Source organism: Patagioenas fasciata, chromosome 1, assembly GCF_037038585.1.
Source record: "Patagioenas fasciata isolate bPatFas1 chromosome 1, bPatFas1.hap1, whole genome shotgun sequence".
In the NCBI taxonomy this organism is placed as follows: Eukaryota; Metazoa; Chordata; class Aves; order Columbiformes; family Columbidae; genus Patagioenas; species Patagioenas fasciata.
The window spans coordinates 139,736,902-139,764,077 of NC_092520.1; the positions used below are offsets into that span (position 1 = coordinate 139,736,902).

Here is a 27,176-nt window from a genome sequence, read left to right on the forward strand (position 1 = left end):
GACAGGATTCCTTTTGACTCCCCGGGTTACTAATTTGAATTTTTGTTCGTGTTAATGTCATACTTCCCATGCACATAGTCAACTCTCTCCCAGTGAGATGCACCCATTCCATCTGATTCAGCCAGTGCATGAAACGTGCCCGTTGTGTGCCTGGTGCTGCGTGGGTGTGCTGAGTTCTGCTCTACGTGCCAGTCATACCCAGGGGAGCCACGGCGTGATGAGCTCCTACCTGCCTGCTCAGTGCTCACACAGACGCAGGCGCCTGATTGCTCCCGGCTCCCTGCTGAGACAGAGTTCCCTCCTGTTCATCACCTGGCGATGCAGACTTTCTGCATGCTGCTTGCCTGCCTGGCTCCTCCACGAACACACACGCACGTGTGTGCTCACAGCAATGCAGCCGTGGCGGCAGATGCGTGCTCAGCCCGTGTGCACAGCCAAACTCCGTGCAGAGCTGGAGACTGCATGTTGGCAGTTCGTTACCCCCCTTGAATCCCCCTCTTCTCTGGGCTATATGTGGCATTTCAAAGCTCTGACAATCTGCTCCAAATGTTTTCCATATTTGTTCAGCCTTCTTGATTCAAATACCGGGAACAGCTCAGCCAGCACAAAGCGAAGCTTCGGGGGGCAAAAAAACTCACACTCCCGTCAGCGTGCGTACACACACGCACGTGAAAACCTAAAGTTCATCATCATGGGAAAGAAGGACAAGAAGAAACCACAGCACGGCACGTCCCTGAATAACCAGAGCCAGACAGGGAAGGCACCTGAAGGGGAGAAAAGCACCGACTTGAGCAAAACGCAGGAGCCCGCGATGAAGAAGAAGAAGAAGCAGAAGAAAACCAAGGGGGATCCCAAAACTGGCCAGGAGGAGGAATCTCACACTTGTGGCTGCCGTTTCCCGCTGCTGTTTGCTTTGTTGCAGCTGGCATTAGGCATCTCTGTAACAGTGCTGGGCTTCCTTATGGCAGGCATCAGTTCTTCTCTGCTAGTCAGAGACACTCCATATTGGGCTGGGATAATTGTAAGCATAAAGTCTGTTTCTCCATACAGTGCCTTTGCCAACATTAATGCAAGCTGCATGACGCTCCACTTTAAACTAACCAACTGCATGCATAACACCATTTGAGTTATGCTAACTATAAATATTCCTAGGATTAAAAGTCTGGGTATACTTTCCCAACGAAACCGCTCCTGCAGAATAACACAAGCTTTTATATTCTTCCCTAAAATATTCAACAGACCCTAAATAAAATACAGGGTTGCTCTTCACTAGATGTATGTATTAGCTTGTGCTTTGCAGTGATCTCCTGTCTGGTGATGCTGAAAAAAAATATTGATTGCTTGTGCTGCCTTCCCTCTTTCCTCACCAAACCATAACAGTCAGGTTTTTGAAGTGAGAATATAACTCTATAACTTGCAACTTTTAGCTGGGTGCATTGGTAATAGTGAGAGGAGAGGAATGGCTGTCTGTTGACCTTCCTTGCTGCTCTGTGTCGAAGAACCGCTGTGATTTAACCCCCTTCCTGCCCACCCCTCCCCAACTTCTCCTCCAGCAGAGGGAGAGACTGCACGTGTCTGTGGGGAGGGGGACGGGGCTGGTGGGTGGGCAATGTGGCAGGGAAAGGGGGACTCGTCCCAGGGCCCGCCGGTGGCTCTCACCAAGTCACATGCAGTTTCGAGTGACACACCAGCCTTGCCGCAGGGGCTGGAAGGGACGGCGTAAAGGGCAGGGTCCTGCTGGGCGTAAATAGGAGGCACCGCTGGTGGGGAAGCCCGGGCTGGTCCGCAGCAGCAGCTGCTCCTGCAGGGGTGGGGAGGAGTTGTGAGGGTCTCGGTGCTGTGTGTGGTGTGGCCCTGCTTGGCTGTGTGCTTGGGAACGTGCTGTTTGCCTGTGGAGAGACAGGGTCAGGGATGACGACCCTGGCATGTGCCATGGATGCAATTCAGTATGCAGGTTCTTTTCCCTAGGCAGCAGACTTTGGGAAAATATATACTGATGTGTTAGCACTGTTTTGGGTGTTGTTAGGCTGTAAAAACTCCCAGCAAATAAATTCATGTTTAGGCACTTAAAGAAAATATTTCTCAATGTGCTAAACAGCTATGGGAGCATCTCCTGTAAATGTAATTCCTTGCTAGCTGGAGCATTATCTGAACACTTGAACTGTTTGGGGTTTACTGTATTAATCTTGCTGGGTGACCCTCCCAAGAGTGGAAGGAGCAGGGCCTGAGCTCCCAAAGGAAAAGCTCCTCTTACTCATCTCCCCCTTCTTCTTTCTCTTCCTACTGAAGAGGTATCTAAGAGTTTGGCGATGTTTTGCAGGGTGAGAGCTTGCCCTTGCTTGGGAGGAGAACTTCCTCCTGGGGTTTTCACTGTTACAAGCCAGGGGGGAGTATGTGTGATAAAATAGCAGCATGTGACATTTTCACTCCTCTTGTTTATTTTGGGGATTCTGGAGGTCAGATTATGTCTTTTCCAGACAGCATTAGTAGTATCCCAGGTTTGAAATAGCTTTTTCACTACAAAAAGCTGGGGAAAGAGTGAGCTGGACTGAACTAGTGTATGGCCAGGGATGTGAGAGAAGCCATGAAAGCAGCCCCTGGCCCATATGAATGTCACCAGTGTCCAAATGGCATCCATGGGAGACATACACATATGGCTGATCTCCCTCAGGGAGGCCTGAAATACCACTCAAGTCACTACTTTCTGAAGATTGAGCTCTAACTCCTCTTGTTTTTACCAGCAGCTGCAGACAGTAGTGACATTTAGATGCCCATGTGAGGCAAAGCTCAGTCCCTTCCAGAGTTCCCCCCTGAAAAACAGCCTCAATTTTCTATGTGTGTTCCTGAGCTAACCCACAACTCAAAATCAGCTCTCAGCTGTGGTGGTCACGTTTTGCACTCACCAGTCAGCCAGGATAACCCCTGGGGGAACACACCTTCTGGGGCTATGGTGGCTATGGGGGTGAGAGCTTCGTTTTGCTTCATTTTTACAGGCTGCCCCTGTTTTCAGGACCTGGACTCTGTGGGCTGCAGGTACAGAATCATAGGATGTCCTGAGTTGGAAGGACCCAGAAGGATCAGCAAGTCCAACTCTTGTCCCTGCATATGACAACCCCGCAGTTCATACCATGTGTCTGAGGGCCTTGTCCAGTCCCTGCTTAAACACTGTCAGGCTTGGGGCCATAACTGTCTCCCTGGGAAGCCTGTTCCAGTGCTCCATTACCCTCTGGGGGAAGAACCTTTTCCTAACGTCCAACCTAAACCTCCCGTGGCACATCTTCCTGACATTACCTCAGGTTCTGTTGTTGGTTGCCAATGTTGGTAGGGACCTGGGGGGGCAGACTATAATACCTATGGTTTGAGTCAGACGGTGACTCTCACCTTGGGGACTTTGGTGTGATGTTGAGCCACCAGCACATTTAAGTGCAGTTTGACTCCTCCCTAGCTCACAATGGCTTTTGGTGGCCACCCTGCTTGCTGTGGAGGTGATGGCAGGGACCATGTGTCAGGGGCACACGGCCAGGCAGGTTCCTGGGGAACCACACTGCTCTCCTGCACCCTCAGCCCAAAGTAGCAGGGAAAGAGGTGTCTGACGCCCACAGAGAGAGTGGTAAGAGTGAAATCAGTGTTAGAAAGGAGAGGTGGAGGTGGTGGTGCAGACTCAGAGCCTCCCAGCAAGAGAGCATGTGTAGATCACTGATCATGGCCAATGTACCACAGGAGTAATGCAAAGCATATATTTGAGAGGCAAAATGCGGGAGGTACAACATGATGCTGCATTTACTTTGTTCTTGTGCTCTGATGTCTCCATGGAGCTACTTGGTGCTCACTGGGACGTTGAATGGAGATGGCCAGATGCTACTGAGCTGGAGTTTCTGGGTGTATGGGTCACAGGCTGCAGCTGGTGAGCTGTGGGGAGGATTGTTCTTAGGACTGACATCCAAAAAGCTGGGGGGGGAAGCTGGCCCATGAAGGAGGAACCTTGGCTAGGACATCCTACACGTGGCTGGCTCTTGGGCTGCTGCGGGAGGCTGCATGGAGAGCATATAGGTAGAGGATGGGTGACCCACATGCTGCTTGAGAACAAATGTTGTGGCAGAAAGTGACTTCCTGAAATTCATTCATTTGCACAGAAATGAGCAACAGAACAGAAAGATGTGATGTAAAATACCAGAGCATATTTGTTTTAGTAGCATCCCACTCAAGTGCTCTTTTTAGAGGACTTGATTAGTATTCAGAATCAAGAACTTAAAAAATCTATTATTGAGACCTTTTTAGCAACATTAGAGATAATGGGTGAAGCTCATTCCTAGTATTACTCCTTCGGAATTACACCAGGGCTGGATTTGACCCCGTGGCTGTTAATGCAGGGTGACAGAAAAATGAAGGAAAATTGCTAATGTGTTAAATAGACCCTGATTGATTGAAAGATTTTTTTTCCTTCTTTATTAGTGGCAAAATGGTGACACTGTTCCTTGCTGAAAATCAAGTACTTTAGTGCATTACCTTGAATGAAAAGGAACATCTTTAGAGAAGCAGGCAGAGTAAAAGGCTACTGAGGAAAACCATTCAAGGCAGTCTGAATTAAACCAGTTCAAAACCTGACTGCCTAGGTTTGTGAGGATAGCACAGATCAGGGATTGGGTTCACCACCCTGTGGAATAAACGTGACAAATTATCTGCTGCTGGGGAGCAGAGGAGGCCCCTGACACCAAAAGGGTCTCCCCCAAGAGGTGTCTGGCACCAGCCATTCCCTCCTGCAGCTCCTGCAGAAGGAAACAATACAGCTTGCATTGCATCAGAAGTGTTCCACCATGAAACCAGGTTAAAACCTACTAGTTTGAAATGTATTTCATCCAAAATCTGTGAGGCATTAGTCAGAAACCAAAAGAAAGGGTTATGGACAGGAACCACAAAGCCTATGTGATTTATCACTTCTGCTTCAGCTTCAGCGGCCTATTCCCTGTAAAATGCCTCTTCCACATTGCTAGGGACAGGGAAAGAAATGCAATTAAAACAGTGAAGGTGGCATCCATTTCTCCTACCTGTAGCCATTTTATAGTGAAAGTGTCCAGGTCTGAAGCACCTGCCAGGCTCCTCCATGAGACCTGTCCCAAGCACTCAAAACTGCAGGCTGGACCACCCCAGCAGCCTTGCTGTTTTGAAGGAGTTTTGACAAACTCTTCACCCAGAAGTGTGGAGCTTTATTTTTTCACGTGTCTTGCCACTGACTTGCTGCATAGCTTTGGGCAAGTTACTTAACCTTGCTAAGACTTTGTTATTTCCCCTGTAAAGTGGGGTTAATAATGGCTATCAGTCACCCCTTGCTTCGAGATCCTTGGATAAAAAGTGTTGCAGGAGCAGTACATATTAATGGTATCCTTTTCACTCTTTTTCATTAGCTTGTGGCCTTTTGACACCCAGACGAATAAACGATGTATTTCTCCTTGAAAAATTCTGCTCTTAGATTATTTCCACTGTGATTAAAAGTAGAGAGTATCAGTTTTCACAGGAGAGCTCCCTTTCAGACCCATTTTACAGACTTGGGCAGTTAAGAATGTTACAAAAATGCTCATCAGAAATTTTAATCCAGGATGTGTATTATTTCTGTCAGAAAGTTATTTAAAATCCATATATACATGGATGTAAATAAAACTGGGATTTTAAAAGTATTTTTTAAAGAATCTGTTTCTCAAGCAGCTCAAGACAGCAACTGTGGCTCCAGCTGTCATTTAGCTTCTTGCTAAAATTGTCTCAAAAGATCTTCCATGGGCCGAGTCCCCAGCTCAGGAGCTCTGATCCTTCTTGCTGCTTGGAACCTTCAGGGTCACATCTCCCCAGGTGTTTCCTGGGGCCAGAGGGTCCCTGAGCTTTACCCAGGGGCTAGCCATGCCTTGTTACCTTTTGGCTGTACCATTCAAGCACTGGCTTCTCTTATGTGGTGCTTTGTGGTGTGAAAGGCAGGCAGACTTCCAACTGAAAAAGCAATTTAATTATTCTTCATTTACCTGTGGTCAAAACTATTTATGTGTCTTCAAGTTTTCATATATTTTTTTAAAGAACCTGTAGAAAAATTAAGCCAAAACCTTCAGCAAAGGAAAAAAATCCTTTGCTTTGAACAGCTCATAGACAGGAATAGGTGACATAAATGAAGATCTCACCATGGCTGGAAAACCCAGCTGCAAGGAATAGTTTTCAGGAGATGAGGGGCAAGAGCAAGTGTGTTGCGAGGCAGCATAGGGAATGGTGCAGGACAACCCCTCCATAGGACAGGGCTGGCAGAGGAGTTTGGCTGGTTTTCATGCTTCGAAGATCTTTTGATGATTAGTACAACATGGGTAGCAAACAGACAGGACTATCTCCTGATGCTCCGTATCCCTATCAGCTGCTGATAATTGAGATGTTTGTTTAACTGCTGTACTTCTGCATGAGAGTCTGACTCAGACAGCGGGTCCTGCCACTGACTCAGCACGTGGTTGTGGGCTGGTAAACCTGAGTGCCAAAATCAACAGTGCTGCCTGCAACAGGCAGTGCTGACCCAGCCTCTGCCTCGGTAGCTTGTCAGGGTCTGTGTTGCTATGGGGCTGGAAGGGCAGGAAGGTGGTGTGACAAGCTCCCAGCAACCCTCCTTTGCTTGTACAGCTCTCAGAAAAGTTGCTCTGGCATGCCCAGTTCCTAGGGAAGCAGCAAGGCCCTTAAAATTAGGCTGGATTTTTGCTGTGGAAGAAGCTGGTGTCAGAGAGAAGACAGGGGTTTGAATTTTCATCCGAAAAATGGGTACAATGATGGTGGCATGTGTAACCATGAAACAGAAGCTTTGAGAACATTGTTATGAGACAGATGCTGAAAGAATGAATCATTGTATACAGGTGTCTGAGGGAAAAAAAAAAAAAAAGGACAGTTCTGTGCCATAAGTGCAACCTTATTATTATCTGTGGTTGGCTAGACCTGCGCTCTTCTGGACCAGAAGGGGCTTGCTGTACCTGTAGCTGTTCCCATAGTGTACATAGTTTCCCTATCTCACTGTAACAAAACAATTCAAGGGCCACGTTGTCTCTGACAGTTTCCCCACAGATGAGGCTCTGTAGATGTTCCCACCTAAAAGCCTTTCTGCAGGTGGTCCTTCACACAATAAAATGAGACAAACCCGTATGGGTAAGCCCCATTAGCCTCCCTCGTCTTTCTCCTTCTGGATCCTCCCACCTGCTGGATGTAACGTTTTTCCATGAGGCCGGATGCTGTGGCTGCATGGTGGTGGCCGTGCCAAACATCAGACAACCACTTTATGTGTGAGTTAACCTTTTCATCTTCCTAGAGAAGGTCAATAATTGGGAAGTATCCCCAGCTAAAGTGGGAGGCAACTGACCCCCTTCCATATTGACATGGGGGATGACTGTGTTATTTAAAAACCCCTGAAATGTCTTCCCTTTTAAAGCCTGAAAGAAGAGAGACACTTTCTTGTTATACCTGGCCCCTTGCTGGTTTTTTTTGTTGTTGCTTTTGACACCTTTTCCTGCAGCAATTATGGAGGTGGCTTTCAGTCAGGCTTTACCTCCTATACAGCCTTTCTGGGTTTTTAACTTTTGCCTGTCATTAGGGAAGCAGATTTCAATTTTTAATGAAAGATGACACTTAAAAAGTAGTGCCATTGAAGCAGCTAGTGGAAATTATAGTCACGCAGGCATCCAATTTTTAAACAATGTAGCTTCAATTGGCCATGGGAAAACATCAAAAAGATTGAGAGAGGACAGCCTTCAAGAACAGCCTCCAAGTTTAGGTATTTAATTGCACCTTCTCCAAAGTATGTGAAACTCTGGATGAAATGCCATGAGGAAGGCTGCATGAAATATGCTCTGGTGACGTTTCCAGGGCTTGTTTATTGCCTTGTACGTATGCAGCATCAGAGCTGTATTCTTCAGAGCTGTCTGCCATTAAATCTCATCATTTTCTAAGCGTAACTATGCACTGATGCCTGATTAGCTGAAATCCATACTTTTATTTTGATCAGGTACAGAGTGGAAAACTTTGATGGGAAGAAATGGTGAAATATTTTCAAAGAACGGTTTGAGAAGGTAGCTGCACACCAGAGCTCTGTGTGATACCTGGCCGAGTGCTGATCTAATGCTGGACTCCTCTGTGTTTTAGACCCCTGTTCCAGCTATAGCCTCATGGGGAAGGAGGGAGGGAAACAGAGTTCCTGGCTGGGTTATGATTGTGCAAAAAGCCTAGGTGAGATTCGGAAAGGAAGATTGTTCAAACAGATTTCCTCAGACTAGATAATCTTATGACTATAGAGATAATGGCTTGCCATAGCTTCATAATCATGGACACAGCTCAAATCGTGAGACATGTTCATGTGGTGGTCTTAGCCACGCTACACAGATAAAGAGCGGATGAGCTATAGTATGTCTTTGTGAGTGTTTGCAGCATTTGTCTTGTGTCGTGGCACAGACCGAAGGTGCTCCCTTGGACTAGGTTTTTCCTTCCTTCCATCCTGTCTTTGTGGGTGTTTCCAGATCTCCCGCTTTGCCAGCTTCACATACCAGGGTTTCCCAGGATTTTCTCTGGGAAGGAAGCTCTTTACTGGAGAAAACCACCTATTCTATAGCAACTCCTGGGCTAAAAGTGTAGCAAGAAAAGAAAAACCACTTTTCACAAGTATACAAGGGAGAGATGCAGACAGATTAGAGCAATCTGTGGTTTTGAAATCTGTTGAAATGAAGCAAACCACATTAATATGTCAATGTGCAAAGATAATGAATGCAAACCACAGCGGAAATTTGTGCCCTGTGTGTTCATATTCCCCTTCGGTTCTGTACATTACATAACCATCTTCGTCACTACCATGGGGTGTCCTTGTGCTGCTCATACACCTTGTGCGGAATCCTTGCAGGACCAAAAGCAAGTGAACTGCAGGGAGGTGAGGATGGGGAGAGAGGCTGCCTTGCCCTGAGCCTCATGATCCTTACTGATTTGCAATGTCTGTAGGTTTGTCCAAATGCCCTTCTGCATTGCTACCTGTGTTCTGCAAAACAAACCTGTGTTTGTTCCTGTTGGAGATGATGAGCCTGTTTTTCTCACCCGTGACTCTTTTCAGAAGTGTAATAGGTTTAGTGGAAGGGACAGGGTTGGCTATCTTGAGATTTATCTTCTTCTTTACTACTTGAGTTCTGGTTTTAGGGTGATCAAGATGTGTAAAAACATGCTCCTTGCAAGTGCTGAATGTGCATTGCGGTATGGTTGCAGTCTCACTGTTGGACCATCTATTTTACAGCAGCGTGTGAGGCTCCAAGCTGTGAGAAACACCCAGTTGTGCCAACCTGTGTGCGTGTACAGGGAGAGTCAGTTTGCCAAAGTCCCCCAAGAGCCAAGGACTGTGCACACACAAGCTCTCCGTGGGTGCAGAGATTCTCCCAGGCAAATCAACTGGGACCCACTTCTCAATGAGGCTGGGGTCAGGTCCTGCTGAAATCTATAGCATCTTAATTCAGTTCTCACAACATCAGGTTCTAGCTCTTTTTACGGTTGGGGCAACCTAGAAAATATCTATTCCTATTTGGATTGTGGTTTAAAAGAAGTGAATTCTTAAGTCACTTTTCAGCCCTGAGATGTTTCTGCTCAATGGAAGGAACATCTACTGCTTCCCGCTAAAAAGAAATAGTGTTGAAACTTTTCTAGAGTATAAGCTTTAAAGTTTTTCAGCCAGCTCCAGTAAACAGCTGTTTTTCCTGGATTATGCACTGGGGGATTTCACAGAGTATACCTTAACCAACACTGAATCTGTACCCTTCCTAAATACATCTGTATTACATTTGAGTGTTTTTCTAGACAGTATTTTTCTAAATTTAAATTATTTCCTTGGATAACCCTTCACATCACCACATATTCAGCAAAGGGTGTGTTAGTCTGTCTGCAAAATTTAGAAGTATAGAATCTTGAAATAAGCTTGAGTTGAAATTTACTCAGCATAGAAATGCATATTTATAGATTTCCAGAGAACAGTTACAAGACCTGGTCTAATTAACGACTATTCTACAGCTCTTCTAGAATGTATTTTATTTGTATAACAAATCCATATCGATTGGTGGCAAGCAAGTGCTAAAGCAAGTTCAGTCGCATTTTATGTTGTGTGCTTAGTCAATAAGGCATAGGAAATACATGCTTCACGCTGGGATATTGCAATGGCTACTGAAGCGCTAGGACGCAGTATTACCTAATGCTACTTAGCAATCAGCATCAACAGCATCCATAACGCGCCTGCTGTAATGCAGCTGTCTTAGTCACTTAGCAAGTCCTAACGAGTATTTACTACACGATTTTTATAGTTATTCTATTGCATTTCAAAGGTATAATTCAGAACTGATCTATTAATAATGTGTAAAATAGAAGCAGAAAGCTGTTTTCTGTATAAATGTTCCACACTTCGGTTTGCTCCAGTGGGTGAATTCACCTTTAAAGAACTGAAATGTAAAACATATCTCGGTCATAATTCTCAGCAATATTATTTTTTACCATCACTTACAAAAATACACCTCTCTGGTTAAAAAAACATGTTGGTATATTGTTATAAAATAAATACTTAAGCCTTCTGAAATATCCCGGCCAGGACTTGCCAGAATCCTGACCCAGTGTAATCTTTTATAAATACCTCTCTACAAATGTGCCTCTTCAAGTATCCCTGAGTATATTATTTAAATCCTAGAGGAACTTTAGAAAGCGCGTGCTGGAATGGAAATCCTTTTAAACGATAGTCTTTTGTATGAGAAGCTTTCTGAAGAGGGAGGTCTGATCCTGCCGCATTTAAAGCCAGCAGGGTTTTTGCAGAAGTGGTGCGAGGCACATGATGGTAGAGAGAAAATTCCACCATTGGAATCCGACTCTGCCCTTGAAATGAATGCAGCTCTGTCAGCCTTCTGTGGGAAAACGGGAACAGGAATGGGACAGCGGGCATAGTCCCATGATGTTTCATGGGAGGAACCTGGAGGCAAATCTGGCCCTCGGTTCATGCCAGTGTAAATTCCCACTGGTGTAGCTAAAGCAAAACAAATCTGATTTATTGCTCATAACAAGATCTTTCAGCACCAGATCCTGAAGATACTTAGGTCTAGCTTTGATGTGAGCTTTGATTTCACATGAATTTGGGGATGTAATGTTATATGAGTGTATTTAAGCTTTTTCTTTTTTTTTAGTTCCTGTTGCAAGTTCTTTCCTTCAGTCACTACTGCCACTGAGGGAGTTTATCATTTGGATATTACTAGAGATATGATCTCCTTAAGATTTAAGTTTTATGGGCATGTTAATTGAATTAAAAGATTAATATACAGTGCAAGGCACCAAGGACATAGACGATTAATCCTGAGAAATAAAACCTGGTTGAGTCACACAGAAGCACTCTAGGGAAAAAAAAACCCCAGCACTGAAGGACCTTTGACAAGAAAGGTTGTTTTTTCCCCTGACAACACTGTCAGCTATGGCTGTCAACAATAAAAAGAAGAAAACAAATAAATTGGAGGCCGTGTGTAAGTCATAGGACTAGAATATAAATACACATGACATAGAAAGGAGTAAATAATACTGACGCTTTCTTTAGAAATGTTCTGAGGCAATACTTCCTATTCATGTCCTACTGCAATGACATGAAATAAAACTTTATGGGAAAAAGTGTTATTAATCACACAGGTTCTTGAGGGACTTGACTATCCATGTGTTGAGAGGCACTCTTCCTTTACAGGGCTGCTGCCTAGTGCCTTACGCTAACAATGCAGATATAAAGAAAAATTCAGTATTTTACACATCGGATCATAAAATAAATGATTTTAACCATTGCTGCCTAAAAGGACAGTTATGTATTTTTCACTGCAGGTCAAGCAGTCCCCTGTGGAGCTGGAAATCTGGATGTGAACAGCACTGCCGTAGCATGCAGCGAGCAGGCAGGGATGAGGCTGTGAAGGAGCCCCACACTCCTGCAGGCATCTCCGTGGAGTAGTTCCACCCTTGAGCAAAGGCAACTTGTACCCAGGGCTGGACCGAGAGGGCAAATCCCACTGCTCTGGGAAAGCAGAAAGCCTCAAATTAATGAGAAGTGTCCAAAACCCCCAAAGGAAGGTGAAGGGGGAAAAAAGTATAGATTCTTGCTGTCATCACTGGGAATGTAATAGCTATCATTTATGATCAAGATGCTCCTGGAAAGGAGGCCAAAGTTTGCTCCCAGCCCTGCATGAAGGCAAGCCTTAGCACCTTTGAAGCACACTGGCCCATGTCAGCTAAGGTCCCAGCTAAGGTTCATCATACCTGGGCCTTTTTAAAGGTGCGATACAAAGTGGCATTTAAAAATGCCTGCATGCTATAGACTCTGGTATTTTTCTAAGACAACCCAAACATGCATGGATTGCTCCCAGAGTAGCTCCAGCCACCAACAACATTCTGTTCCTTTGCAGCTGAAGCCAGGACTCCTCATGTGCCCTGATCCAGTCCCGGGCAGCCCTCACTGGGCGCTGGGGATGTGGTTCCTCTTGTCCTGTCATGGAGGAAGCTGTCAGAAAGCAGCAGTCTGGTTGCAGAGCTGCAGGTCCTGTGTTCCTCCTGTGAAGTCTGCTCGCTGGTCCTCCAAAAATGTGGGAGAGGAAGGCGCTTGAGTGCTTAGCACCATGGTGGGGCCAGATAGCACTGCTTTAAAAAGGAAATCGTATTGACTGGACTAGCTCCTCAGAGCAAGAGCTCCTCTCCTTATGTGGCTGGAGAATGCCTACCAGTGAATATCTGTTCCTGCAAATAAATCTCAGTCTCAGAATTAATAATACAGATGGCTAAATTAATAATAAAGTGCATAAATACTTTTCCATTGCTGTTAACTATCAGCAGCTACTGCCAGAGGGCTAAAATGGAGTCTCAGATTGCAGGGGAGAGGTCTTCTTTGGTACGGTGTTCATTCTGGGAAAGGCTGAAAGTCTCTGCTCTAAAATGTGCTGCTTCTTATCCAGCAGCAGCTATGATTGCTGATTTACAACCTGTACTGGTGACATAAGAACCCTGTCAGCATCCACTGGTATGTAGGATGTTGCTTTTGGGGCTTGCCAGCCCAACTTCATATGCCTTCTGCTCCTTTTTGATAGTTAGCTACATAGACAAAACCTCGAAACCCATCCTGGAGGCTATTGCTGGGATGTGTCTTTGTAGGTCTGATTCAAGAAGTCACTCTGATTAAGTTTTTTTGTGCTTTTGTGTCTGTAAAGTGAAAGTTAAAGCTCTTCCCTCCTCACAAGTGCATTTACACATGAGGTTCTTAGATGCATGGCTGTAGCCTCTACTCAAACGACTTACACGCTACTACTGGAGTTACAGTCCTGCTGACACAGAAAGGTGTTTTGGCTTGAAAAAATGTGGTTTTTTTCTGTGGAGGTGGGTTTTTTGTTTTGTTTGTTTGTTTGTTTTTAACTTTGACACATTTTAAATCTTCCCTTGCAGGTCTGTGTGGTGTCCTTAGTGGGATTTGTTATGCTTTGTATTTCGTACCAACCTGATGAGAAGACGTGTGTGCAGTTCACAGTAAAGGTACCTTGACTTTTTAAAAAATGTCTTTTTCTTCTCATGTTGTTAAATATAATTAGAAAAGTCAATACTGGGGATATTTTTAAGACCACATGAAAAGAAGTGAAAATGCACCTGAAATGCAAGAATGGTTTTCTGTTATTTTCCAGGCAGCTAAGGAAGAAACTGTAGTCTATAAAGGGGAAACTCTAATAACAAAATTTCAAATCGAAGTGAGATACCTTTTTATTTGCCATATTTTAAGAATATCAAAGAGACTCAGATCAACAAAGGTGGAGTAATTGGGGAAGCATACAGTGAAAGGTTGTGGGTTACTGGTGAAGTAGAGATATGCACAGAGAGCTGGGTGACAAGTCGAGTGGCATAAAATGGGTCCACTTAAATGAAGTTTTAATTTTGAATGTGATCTAAGAAGCATCTCAGCACCTTCCCAGCAGGTTTGCTCCTCACCATGAAATAAGAAACTGTGTGGGCACAGGCAAATTGAAAAGTATGGCTGGAAATCTCTATCTGCCCACCTTCATGACAGGGGAGAGGGAGAGGCTGTTCCTGAGCACCTCAGCCTGTGGTGCCTTGTGTCAAGGTTGGGCATTAGTGGACATGGGAAAGTGTTAGCAAACCATGGGGACCGGCATTCTTCAATGAAGCAAATTCCCATCTGAGCATCACAAGAGAGGCGCAGAAATCAGGCACCATGCCCCACCTTGGTCCCCAAAACTGTGCTTCATTGACACTGTTTAACGAAGATTAGAAAAGAAAGGCTGAGAATGCTTATTCCAGATGGGACCTTTTTAACACTGTTTTTCTGGTCTGTTTTTTCATTCTTATTGTAATTTTCATGGCTCTTAATATTTTGCAGACACATAATAACAAAGAAAAATACCGACACAAGCAACACAAAGAAACGGTGATTATTAACTTAGAAAGGCAGAAGGAAATCAAATGCAAGGAGTGGCTTTTCAAACCCAGCATTCATCCTCCCTTAGAAATTAGACCCCGGTGTGTCTTTTGTGCCTCCCTCAAGCTTCTCCTGTACTTACATAAAGAAAAGGAGAAGAAGAACAATTGTTTCTGCCCTTTGATTGCCTTTACATTCTCACCCTGTCACCTTTACACCCACAAGTAAGCCTTACGGCTGCCCAGGGAGATGCTGGGCTGGGCGGGAGCTGCCACGCCAGCCTTTTTATTGCTTGCCCTGCAGCATTAAATTGAATTTGGCATCTAAGCAGGAAGGGAGTCATCTCCCATGGTGGGAATGGCATGTCGGGCTGGGCAGCTCAGTTGTTTCTGCCACCCTTAGCAACACAACCCGCCCTGGCAGTGGGGATCATGAGCCATCGCTCCTGCAAGAAAATAAACATTTCTTAAGTGCTCCCCAGGTGATCATCACCTGGGCAGAATTAGAGCTAAAGTCTCCCTTGAAAGAATTCTGGTTCAATAAATGGCTCATGGACTGTTGGCTACCCCAAGCACTCTCCTCCCCATAATCCACCTTCCCAGCATTTCCTATTGTGGCATGCCACAAAACTTGATCAATCCCAGGCTGTTCATCTCTCTTGTCCCACATCCCCACTGGGACCCACTATCCCAAAGTGCCTCCTCTCCTCACTGCTTCTCCAGATGAACCTCTTCTGGGCTGCAATGCACATGCCTATTTTAAACAAAGTAGGAGCTAAAAGTCTCCACCAGGGCTTTGCTTACACAAAGCTCATCTAAATCTCCAGTATCACATCTCAGATCTTTAAATCATAGAATTGTAGAATCATAGAATAGTTTGGGTTGGAAGGAACCTTCAAAGGTCATCTAGTCCAACCCCCTGCAAGGAGCAGGGACATCTTCAACTAGATCAGGTTGCTCAGAGCCCCATCCAACCTGGCCTGGAATGTCTCCAGGGATGGGGCATCTACCACCTCTCTGGGCAACCTGGGCCAGTGTTTCACCACCCTCATTGTAAAAAATTTCTTACTCATGCCTGGCCTGAATCTCCTCTCTTCTAGTTTAAAACCATTACCCCTTGTCTTGTCATTATAACCCGTGCTAAAAAAATCTGTCCCCATCTTTCTTATAGGCCCCTTTTAAGTACTGAAAGGCTGTAACAAGGTCTCCCTGGAGCCTTCTCTTCTCCAGGGTGAACAACCCCAACTCTCTCAGCCTGTCCTCACAGCAGAGCTGTTCCAGCCCTCTGATCATTTTTGTGTCCCTCCTCTGGCCCCTCTCCAACAGGTCCATGTCTTTCCTGTGCTGAGGGCTCCAGAGCTGGACACAGTGCTCCAGGTGGGGTGTCACCAGAGCAGAGGAGAATATTTCAGTTAAATGTCAGTTAAAGTCTGTGTCTGAACAAAAAAAAATCAACATTAGCTATTTAGCAACAAGGCTGAGGATGCAAAATTACAATCATGAGACAGAGCCCAGCAACTTGGGTTGTGAGTGACTCCCTCGGGGTGGGAAATGGGAGGAGACCCATGCAGTCCTCTCTACCTTCCTCCCTCTCAACAGCTGCTTCTTTCACTTCACACTTGCATGAGCCCTGGATACTGTTAAAAAAGGAGGTGTTAAAACTGCTTTCACCAGAAGTCCCTTACTGAGACTACTGCAGGTATCCACAGCACGCTGTGCGTCTATGAGAAATGGAGACCATCAGCTCTGGGAGGGTGGTTTTGCCTTTTGGGGGGACAATGGCAAGAGCCAGGCTGAATTTATGCCTGTCCCCATCTCCGTGTCCGCCGGAAGCCTGTTCTGCAGTACCACAAAGTAGCATGTTACGAGTCTATTTAAAAGAGGAGAGCCTCTCCCTTAAATAAATAAATAAATAAATAAGAGAACAGGAAAGACCACATCTTGAGATCTCCTGTGGACTTGCTGGGCTATCTGCTAACATTTGACAGATCAGTGTGGTGCTGGTCACGGCATGTCCCAGGGTGGCGTGACACCCTCTACTCCTGCCCACCCAGTCCCAGCAGCCCATGCCATGACACACACCGTGGTTCCTGTTCCCTGCACAGGCTGGTTCCTGAGCCACCACCACCTTCAGAAGGGGTGCCCTGGATCCACCTCTGCAAACCCTTCTGGTTTCACCTGTGAGAACTATGAGAAGCCTTTTCCATGAGGAACTCGATTCATCTAATTTTTTTTAATTTTTATTTTTATTTTTGGCACAGAGCAAAACTATTGCCAGGAAATATTGCTAAAACGGTCCTTCCTCATATAAAGAGCCCAAAGGAGGATGAACTGCCCTGGTTTGACCTCATCATGTGCTGTCTCTCCCCGCTTCCCATTTCTCCTCTCTTTAAGCATCACAGTGCCTATCTCTCTGAGGCTGTTAAAAAACAGTTTTACATTGGCAAGTTCTGGTTCCTGAGCAGAGCTCACTACACAGTTGTATTTGTGATGTTGAATTTGCCTCCAGGTCTGGCATGTGATTAATCTGCTGATGGGATCTCAGCACTTGCTGTCTTATGCTCCCTCATAGGCAGTATTTGCATTTGCCTCACCTTTGGTATTTGGAAATGTGTTCATTTTCAGCGGCTCATAGGGAGATTCCTCTGCAAACATCTTGTGAGAATAATAAGCTATTTGGAAATTGCCCTATGTCCCCACGCATCTCTGTTCACCTCTGAGGACTGCTGGAAGTGCTGCCCACGTATTTAGTGCATTTCAAAGGGATTCTGAGATTTCCTTCCCTTTTACTACACAACAGGCAAATTCTTGCTTACCATACCTAGAGTGTAGCTTAGGCTGTGGATTTCGTGCTATTTTGTCCTGCCTTTGGATAGAAATTGGCAGCTAAATGAAATACCTGCCAGGGAGTCCCAGGCACACCGTGTAGTCTTAGCTTAATATCTCATTTATTAGGGAGACCTGATTCTGTCTCCTGCTGGTCTGAATCCAGAGACTTCCAGCCAGTCCATTAGGACTTCTGCATCCCAGAACAACTTTCATCCCTCAGAGAAGAGGAGCGGTTGTCAATGTTTGTCCATTTTTTTGTTTTCCCCATCAAACACACTTGCACCATATTTAAAAGTAATGTCACAGGCCTACAAATTACCACATCTTTGCTTGGAGGAGGGCCCATCAGTCAGCAGTGCTTGCTTCATTATGCTTTATATGAGAAGGTGTCCCCATTTTCCAGCTTCACCTTTCCCATGGACCTTTACCTTGAAAGCTGCAGGGGTAAAGTAATTGCATTTAATAAGAGCCACCCTCATTTTGAAGCTGCCCTTGCTTTAAGGCTGCAGGGGAAATAATTAAATTTAATAGTAGCCAAGTCTTGGAAATGAAACATCTTGCTGTAAGAATTTGGTGATTTTGGGAAGAAAATGTATATAGTGCTCTAAGATTTGCAATAAGCCCAAATATTTTTTTCAAGCTGGCAACTGAATAGAAAGATTGATTCACAGTCTAGTTATAAGACAAAAAACACCAGGACTGTGAATTTTATTAAGACACACAGACTTGGAGTTTCAAGGTCATAAAAACCACTTTTATATTGATAGTTTGCTTGCAGTATTGAGGTTAAGAGAGAGAGAGAGAAGCTGCCGTTTAAAATAACAGAATCCCAATCGTGCCATGTGTCTGACAGATAAGATGCCAAGAAAAATAAATGTTTTTACAGTGCTGAGCAGAACCAAAAATGCTATTTTGGCTAAACACAGGATATGATTTTAATATACATTCACACATGTTTTGTATGCAGCACAGCGACTGTCAGTTCCAGCTACCAAAAGCAAGGAAAGTCCATATGCTTTGATATCCAAAGGTCTCAGGTGCAACCGGAGGTGACAAAGGCTCTGAATTGCTTCCAGTTTCCATGTGTTTGTGGGGGTGGACTCTGCATAGCTACCCTTGAGAAAAGCCACCTTATTAGGGGGGGTAACAAAACAGACCCTTGTTCTTCTCATGCTGTAGCAGGGGTAGCACTGGGACATGAAAGGTGCGTGCTGCTCTCTTATGCCTTTCAAGGACTGTTCCACCTTTATGGGGCAAGTTTTGGAAGGGATTGATCACCGCCTGATTTGCAAATATAAATCAGATTTTTCAGGACATGCAAGTCAAGAGCAGGAAATAACACATGAGCAAAGTTTCAAAAACACCTACTTCTCAGCACAGCCTGGGATAATATGTCAGCCCAAGCCTCAGTCTGCTCAGCTCTGCTTCAAGGCAACTGCAGTAATTTATCTCAGCTGATGACTGTAAGTCTAGCCAATGCAGGTACAACAGTCGAGGAAGATACTCTCTCCCCCTCTATAAAGCTTCTGGCCATATAGAGACACAGATTTTTTGGTGCTCTTACCAGGCTGTAAAATTGCAAGGCAATGCTCATGTAGAATATGCAAGGTAGAATTAATCGTTCTTGAGATGACCTGCTGAACTTGGCATCACCCAGGAATTACAGCTGCCTTGCAATTTCTGAAACACACAATGTGCAGATAGTCTATTGAATGCATGCATTCATTCTGCATTATTCCTTCTCTATCTAGCTGGAAAAAGAGTATATATAGGTTTTTTTTCTTTCTTTCAGCTGATGTATTTTCTCCTGAGTGCCCTTGCTCTGGTTGCCTGTGTTTTGGCAGTGGCTTTTGCTGCACACCATTATTTGCAGATGACAAAATTTACCTGTGATACCATCCTCGAGACCTGTTACTGCAAACTCGACACTGCAGACCCCCTTGGTAGGACCTTCGTCTACCAGGACGCAGTTGACTGTGGCAGCCTCACCAGCGCGCTCAACCTGTACTTACTTCTGCAGATGGTTCTCAATCTAATAGCAGCCCTGGTGTGTCTGTCGGCCTGCTTTGTAATGTGGAAACACAGATATCAGGTCTTTTATGTGGGCGTTCGGTTCTACCCTTTAAACGCTACTGAAGGCCAGCAAGAGAAAGTGTAGGGCCTGAGCTGGTGGGGGGTTGTAGCCAGGGAACGGAAAATGTCAGCATACTGCCACCATAAACATCATGGACGGATAAATGTTTATAAGGTTTTCAACAAGGAAAAGCATGCACACAGTTTTAATTAATATATTTTTCAATAATTTTAAGAGCATTTCTTCTAGCTGCTCTTGCTAAAGGTCTGTTGTGAGACTATCTAGAAACTATACAAAGTCGTTAAGATACAGCCGTGCGAATACTCACCAAAGAGGGTCTCTATTAGCCATGGGCAAAATGAGGGCTTAAAACTCACTGGGAACTCATCTGCAGGGCTACAGTAGTTAAGAAATAAGGTCCATTTCCATCACTAGTATTATAGATATCTATTCTTGCCTTCAGAAAAGCTATACTGATTGCTACCAGATAAAGATCTGGTCCAAACTGCTTAATTACACTTATGCTGATCATGCTTAGGGAATATATTGTCTCTTACATGCTCTGGGTATAATCCATGCTAATCTGATGGGGATTTAACATACAGAAAAGTAATAAGGGAGGTCAAGACCTCTTCAAATGCAGGCTGAGCCCAACAGCAAAATGAATATATTGACAACTGCCATATAAAATATACATAGTGTTTTTAGAGTGGCTAATGATATAGCTTACCTAATCCAATTACTAATAAACAACAATATGAGTGGGTTGACTAATGGTGATTCGGTGTGCCCTGCTTGAGACTCCAGACAGATTTCTGAAGTATGAGTGCTCAGCACTTTATGAGAAAAGATCCATTTAAGAAACTTTCAATTGCACTCCGAAAGTGGAGGACCCTACATCACTAGTCACATTGAAAACTATGCTGACACTGCTGTAATTGCAGGCTCCCAAACCCGGCGTCTAGCTAGTTCCACCAATTATGCTCCAAGCACAAAAGGCCAAATGCATTTTTGGTGTAACTACTCTGAAGACAATCAGCCTTACACACCAAAAGTGGAGTTGGGCCAACAGCCCTGAAGATATATCCCTGCAACAATGAATGTTTTTTAAATTGGGGTGGAGGGAGGTAAGCAAGAAGAGACTGCCATAGTTTATAATAATGAGGGCAAGAGAATAACTATTTCTTAATAAGCAGCATAGAATAACAAGCCACATTTAAACAGTGCTTTTTTACCATGAAAGTGTTTTTTATGTCATATTAGCCTTAAACCGAGCCTTATGCTAAGACAAGTATGTCGCTTTGACCCTCAAACTGTCATTACTACTTGCACAGCATTGATTTCTAAACGTAGGAGTGGTTCTGAATCGGCAGGATTTTGCAGTACCTCCCCATAGCCGTGCAAGGGCAAGGCAGCTGGTGGTCACGCCCTGCCTTGACTAGGGATTTCCCGATCCCTGCCAGAGCAAGGGTGTTTCTGAGGTGGGGTGGAGCAATCATATGCCAGAAAAACTGCACCACAATTAGGAAAGAGGAAGCAAACACAATTTCTATAAGGCTTCAAAGAAGCAAAAACTTTCTTTTTCTGCAGCAAAAATAGCCACCAGGGAGTGAAAAACTTAGTCTAGCAAAAGCTAGTTGTCTAAGTAGCTCTAATCCTATCCCAAAATTTTCTTCCATACGGTGATCACGCATCATGCCAGAGCTAGACCAGTGTACCTCCAGGGCCAGAAGAACGCAACACAGTTATGTCTCCTGTGGTCCACCTAGAACACTGCTTTCTGTATATGCCTGAGTTTTGTCGTGGAAAGTACCCCTAGAGTAGACGTAGTGTCACCAAGGTGCTCTCTGCCAAGCTGCAAGTGAAGAGCTTCAGAGAATGAAAGTTTTTGAGACCAGTTTCCAAAGGGCTTTTTTGTATGCACTTAAAAATAACAGTCACTAGCAAGCATGGCTGCAGGGCACATTGGCAAGTGAACACTTGCCCGCATGTCACCACCCATCCGAAGTCCTAAGTCTGGTTCCCAGGCATGCTTGGAGCAAACTGAGACAGCGGTGGAGTGCGAGGGTGGGTTGGTGATGTGAGACCTGGCCACTGACATCAGAAGGGCTGTCTGTGCAGTGATTGGAACCAGCCCATCCCTCCTGACTCCAGGGACCCTCAAGGTCACCAAGTCCAACCATAACCTAACTCTGGCACTAAACCATGTCCCTAAGAACCTCATCAGCACGTCTCTTAAACACCTCCAGGGATGGTGACTCAACCACTTCCCTGGGCAGCCTGTTCCAGTGCTTCACAACTCTTTCTGGGAAGAACGTTTCCTAATATCTAATCTAAATCTCTGCTGGTGCAACTTATGGCCATTTCCCATTGTCCTATCACTTGTTACTTGGGAGAAGAGACCAACACCCTCCAGGCAACAACCTCCTTTCAGGTAGTTGTAGACAGCAATGAGGTCTCCCCTCAGTCCCCTTTTCTCCAGGCTAAACAGCCCTGGTTCCCTCAGCTGCTCTTCATAAGACATGTTCTAGACCCTGCAAGCAGCACTGGTGTACCTATGCCAGGGCCAGCCTCCCATATGAGATGGATGTGCATACTCAGAGGTTGTCTTGCCCTCCATCCCTCGCACGTCTCCAGCTGTCCTCTCTATCGAAGCATATGGCAGAGGATGTACCTGCCTCCCACCTATATGACCCTTGCTGCACCCACTCTTCCTTCCGGACAAAAATGCAGGGTCTCCTCTCCAGAAAGATGACAAGAAGCAGGAGAGGGACAAAGGGAGGCTGAACGACAGCTGAACTTTGGGGATTCCTCCTGCCCTCACCTACAGGTGCTGGGCCACGATGTCCAGCCAAGCAAGAGGAAGGCTCCTGGCAGAGCAGGGCATGCTTCCCACCCTGCCCTTTCCCAAATATCCTTGTTGTTCGGAAGATAACTCCGTCTGCAGTGCTCCAGTGAAGGCTGTGCTGCATGTGGGCTGGTGGCAGAGAGCTGTTGTGGGAGAGGACCTGGCTGAGCGGCATTTCCACTGAAGCCGGGCTTTTGTCTCCTTAATCCTTTGACCTCTGTCTCAGCCACGTGTCTTCATGCCCTGTCTCCCATCACTTCCCAGGCACTTGGCTCCTGGAGGGCCAGACCCTGTTAACTGGGGCTGGGCTCACATTGCCTGGCCTCTGTCTACTCATCCCTGGGCTTAAATTCGCTGGGATGCCTCTAGAGCATGAAAGATGCAGCAGCAATGATCACGGGGTCGCTGCAGGTGCTTTCGGTGTGGCGATGGGGAAGAGAAGTGAGATCTGGATAAGACAGTTTGCTCCTGCATCCCAGTACCGGCCACCCTCCACTTCGAGTCACCGCTGCAGGTCACTAATCAGCGCGTTGCAGTTTAACCCTTCTCTCTGGAAGAATGCAATAGTAATAATCATATATTCTGATGGTGTTTTAATGCTTAATGAATAAACATGGGGCATTTTGATCTAGCAAAGACTAACTCTCCTCTTTATATATCTCAAGAGCATAAAATCAAAACGGAGAGGCCGGGAAATGGACATGGTAGTGTTTGGAATCAGTTTCACCGGGGTACAGTTTTACAAAATGTATTTTGCTCGCATCAAGAATTTCGGAAGGTATAACTTAAAGGATTTTTACCTACCACAGCACATTGAGACAGCTCCCAGCCTTTTCCCAGTGTCAGAGTCCACACAGACTGCACTGGGAGAAAGCCTGGAACTAAAACACTCAGAAAAGACAGAGGTGTTGAAGAAAATAACTTTTTTTTTTGAAGTCCTGAAAATGTATTCTCTGGGTGAATTCCGCAGAATGGGGTAGTATTAAACCACTATGGACACACAGAAATTGCAAAGGGCTGCATGTAATTTACTCTCACAAACCCAGGTGTGATTCTCATTTGCACCCTGGCCACTTTACACTGATTTCGTAGTGTAAAGGGGTTGTAAAGAAACCTTCAATCATTTTTACACCTACTTTATGGCCATTTTACACAGCTAAAAGGGCCCTTTGTGTAAATGAGAACTCAAGCCCTAGAGAATTTAAGAGAGGAGATCCTTTCTATAGACTGTGCTAGACCCTCTAATAGGGTCTATTACTGGCATATAACTCTCTGCTGGATTTTATAGCTTGACTTAAAGATCATCAGTCTCGATTAAATTCAGTTCTGCAAAACTTTTCCAAAGGCTGTAACCCCCTGGTGGCATGAGTGCCCCCCACCCTGAGCACACGCAGACAGTCATGGTGTTGCATGGATAACTGCTTATTTTTTAAAAGGAGAAGCAGCAGCTACCACTTGCCTCTGGCTCTGAGGCATTTTAATGTTGTGCTATGCAAATACCAGGGTGACAATAACAGCAACGAAAAGGGAACTGAGACGCGGTGCGTTACACAGAGCCAAAATGTCACATTCTGAACCCAACCAAGGGCCGAGGTAGCACCCGCTCCTGAGGAGGGGCTGCAGTTTGTGCCCCTCTCCCTCCCCTCCTGCTGCTGGAAGGGCAGGGGCTGGGGGACAAGGGGGAAGCACTACTGGGTCCCAGCCCCCGCCAGGGCTGCCACCAGCCCTCTCCTCCCACCACCGCCTTCATGTGATGGCCATCTGCGCCTCGCCGACCCGCTCAGATCTGCGTGGGCACAGCTTGGAGCTTTGCCTGAAAAACAGCTCTGCGCAAGAGTGCTGGAAGCTGTAATCAACTTGCAGGATTTTTTTCCTTTTTTTAACTTTTTTTTTTTTTTTGGTGCTACCAACCAGTGCAATATTTGCTTTTTGGACCTTTTGAAACAGAAAGCACGCTGCTAGCGTGTGAGAGAAGCCACAGTTCAGGTCCTCTATATTTAGAAAGCCAGGATGTCATACCTCCCCTTGAAATTTTCATAGTCCCCTGCACCCCACCCACCCACACATGTACACATGCTTGCGTCTGGAAAATGTTTTTCGGTCTTAGCAAAGGGTGTTGGCTTAGGGGGATTCAAGGGAGGTGCAGAGGAACAACAGCAGCTCAGTCCCAAACACGAAGCTCGAAGCCTCCTTAAGGCACGGGCAGGCACGGCAGGCAGCGGGGACCTGCTGCTCCCAGATGGGCTCATCCACTGTGTAGAGCTTGGTGCTGCAACTTGGCTGAAGCCGAGGATCTCTCCTGTTGTCAGCCTGTGTTATAAATCCCGAGGTAGGGCTAAATTTTTTTGGAAATATGGAAGCCCTCTGCCATGTCACGTCAGGCAGTGCTGTACCTTCAGCCAACAACATCATCCTGAGCTCATTTTTAGGTGTCTGTGCACAGAGGTTAGTACCTGTAGCAAGGGCTTTAAGAAGATACGTTTTGGTGCTAGCTCACCACAGGTCTCTGCAGTTCCCCCTCCCAGGGATTTTTGCTGTCATCTCCCCTGTTGCCTTCTGTAATCACTAGCCAGTAGCATCTATCATCTGCTAAATTGGCTCTGTAGTCAAATATTATAAGTGACAATTGCACCTTCAAAGACTGAGGAACATTTTTCTTCTGGTTTTGATACCCAGTTCCTATGTCCTTGTCCAAGCAAATGTCTGAAATACTCATCTAAACTTCAAACTTTTTTGGGGTAGCTGGGGATTACTTTTTTCCTTTTTAAAAAGAAGATATGTGCAATGCATATTTAATTTGTTACATTAATGCTTTCCCTTCCCACAAAACCATCTTTGCAATAGAGCACAGCTACTGAGGCCCGTTTGCAGCGGCTGACTGCAGAGAGAGCATGGAGCCGAGACCCACCAAAGCTCACAAACGCCTCCCCACTTCAGCCAGGTGCGCCCAGGTATTCCTGGTGTGCACAGGCACCTGAAAGCCAGCTACCTAATGCAAGCGGGAGCCAAGACTGAGCTGGGAGAATAATCTGCACAGGGTGATTTGAATACATGCTTCTCTATCAGTCAGATGTATTATGAATGACAAGCACTGGGCTGACCTCAAGTTACGTGAGATACAGAGAGTGACACCGATTAAGGCAGCCTTTGGTATTAAGAGCCCTGATTGTCCTGGAAAGGAGATATTTGAGCAAGGCAGGTTTTTAACTCCATTTCACTCTCTGTGGCCGTGTAAAGAGAACCCTGTTTTAAAATGGTCCAAAGCTGACTGAAGAGGGATTTTTTTCTTACTTAAGCATGGGATTTCTCTTTCACCAAAACTATGACGAGAGGAAGCTTTTGCCTGATCCACCAGACTGGCTGGGAGCATCACTGCTGGAGCCAGAGCCACATGATTGCAGAGGTGTATGGAAGCTACCCTCACATCTTTTTAGGGACATTTTCTTCCAGCCCCACAGCCCATGATGGCACAGGAAGGGCAAGGGCGGCTGGTGGCCCAGATCCGTAATGTGCACGAATCAACCAAGCCCTGTGGTTACCTCCATTTGTACTGACTATACTGGTCACCAGGGATTTGGTGGGATAGTTTAGGGAACAATCAAAAAGAAAATAATAGAAAACAGGTGTTTACACTTTCTCTTCCACCTGGTGAATCCAAGCAGGTGAGAATCACGCATGCAAGGGGAACCAAGGGGAGCTGATGGAAAATCAAAAAAACCTCTCGTGCCATTTCACTGCCCAAGCCTGCCAATGTGAAATGGCACAGAAAATAACCTGAACCATAAACTAGGCACTCTGAACTCTTTTGGTTTTGGTGATCTAAGGTGTTATTAAATCAGGAATGTGAAAAAGAGTGTGTTTGTATGGGTTCCTCCCTGCTTCTGAGTCTCCCAAACACCAGAGCGCTGCATCAGTTGTGGACCCAGCCAGCCAGGCTTTTTGCTGATAGACTTTGCTGTCGCCACAGGAATTAAATTTTGCAACCTAACTGGACTGGGGGAATGCGGAAAGGCAGTTTACAGGCTGCACTCATATACCCATATATGTACTGTTAGGGCTACTGTTTCCAGATTCAGCATATTCTCTTGTGTATAGAAGGAAATGCTAGGATATCAGCTTGCAGAAGTCTGTGCTTCTGAATTAACAGGAGTTGCATCTCTGCTTTGTTTCTAATAAAACCTTTCTCTTTTGCTCCACCCAGGTTTCAGTGTTTCTCTTGCTTCGCTGTTTCCTGAAGTGGTGAGACTTTTCCTTGTGCATTGTCCACTGGCCCTAAAAGAAAGGCGCTGGGTCTGCAGGCTGTGTGCGAGCAGCTCCTGCTTGGCCAGGGCAAGGGAGGCACGATTTGCAAACTGGCTGGAGAGAGTTCTCTTGAGTTCTCCTCCAAACATGCTCCAGTCCCCGATTATGCTATTGATCTTAGCCAATTGTTGAAAAATTACAGAGCACCAGAGCTTGAAAATCACACAGGCTAATTGCCTGATAACAGGCGATAAGTGGATTTCATTAGCTGAAGCATCATGTGCAGCTTGATGGGAACAGGCAGGCCCTGGACCTGCAGTTCCTGCTCAGGCCCTCACACCACCTAAGTCCCTGGAAATTTCATCTGAACAAGGGAAAATTTATGGCCTGTGGGCAGCCACTGGGGTGCTGGCTGTGCTTGGGAGGTGTCACACTGAGCAAGTGGGGCTGCTGCCCCAGACAGGTCTCAGGACCATTGGAGGATTACTAGGCATCCAGGCTCACCCATGTCCCCGAGGGGGAATGACAAGTTTGAAGGGGTCTGTAGACAACAACATACCATATTGACCCATGGATGGACCTGTGCCACTGGGGCAGGGGTGGCCATGCTTTGTTAGAACAGCTGTACATGTGCTTGTGTTGGCACATCTACACATGTGCCCTTGCAGAGAGGGTGATGGGAAGATGACACATAACAGGAAGTCTTCACGTGCACATACATTAAACCACAGCAAAAAC

The 27,176-nt window shown here is 45.6% G+C and overlaps 1 protein-coding gene across 1 annotated transcript; it reads left to right on the forward strand.

The window, feature by feature from the left end:
- Positions 1–501: 501 nt before the first annotated feature.
- On the forward strand, positions 502–26,392 carry SSPN (sarcospan). Its single transcript, XM_065845463.2, has 3 exons — positions 502–1,021; positions 13,465–13,551; positions 19,067–26,392. Exons 1-3 carry the CDS (start codon positions 512–514, stop codon positions 19,430–19,432), a joined length of 963 nt encoding a protein of 320 aa, XP_065701535.2. The 5' UTR covers positions 502–511; the 3' UTR covers positions 19,433–26,392.
- The last annotated feature ends 784 nt before the right edge of the window (positions 26,393–27,176 follow it).

Excerpts from the sequence above, each read along its gene's own strand:
- SSPN (XM_065845463.2), top strand. The coding sequence starts at position 512 with ATGTGGCATTTCAAAGCTCTGACAATCTGCTCCAAATGTTTTCCATAT. Across the intron at positions 1,022-13,464 it reads CATATTGGGCTGGGATAATT|GTCTGTGTGGTGTCCTTAGT; the intron begins GTAAGCATAAAG and ends CTTCCCTTGCAG. Across the intron at positions 13,552-19,066 it reads GTGTGCAGTTCACAGTAAAG|CTGATGTATTTTCTCCTGAG; the intron begins GTACCTTGACTT and ends TCTTTCTTTCAG.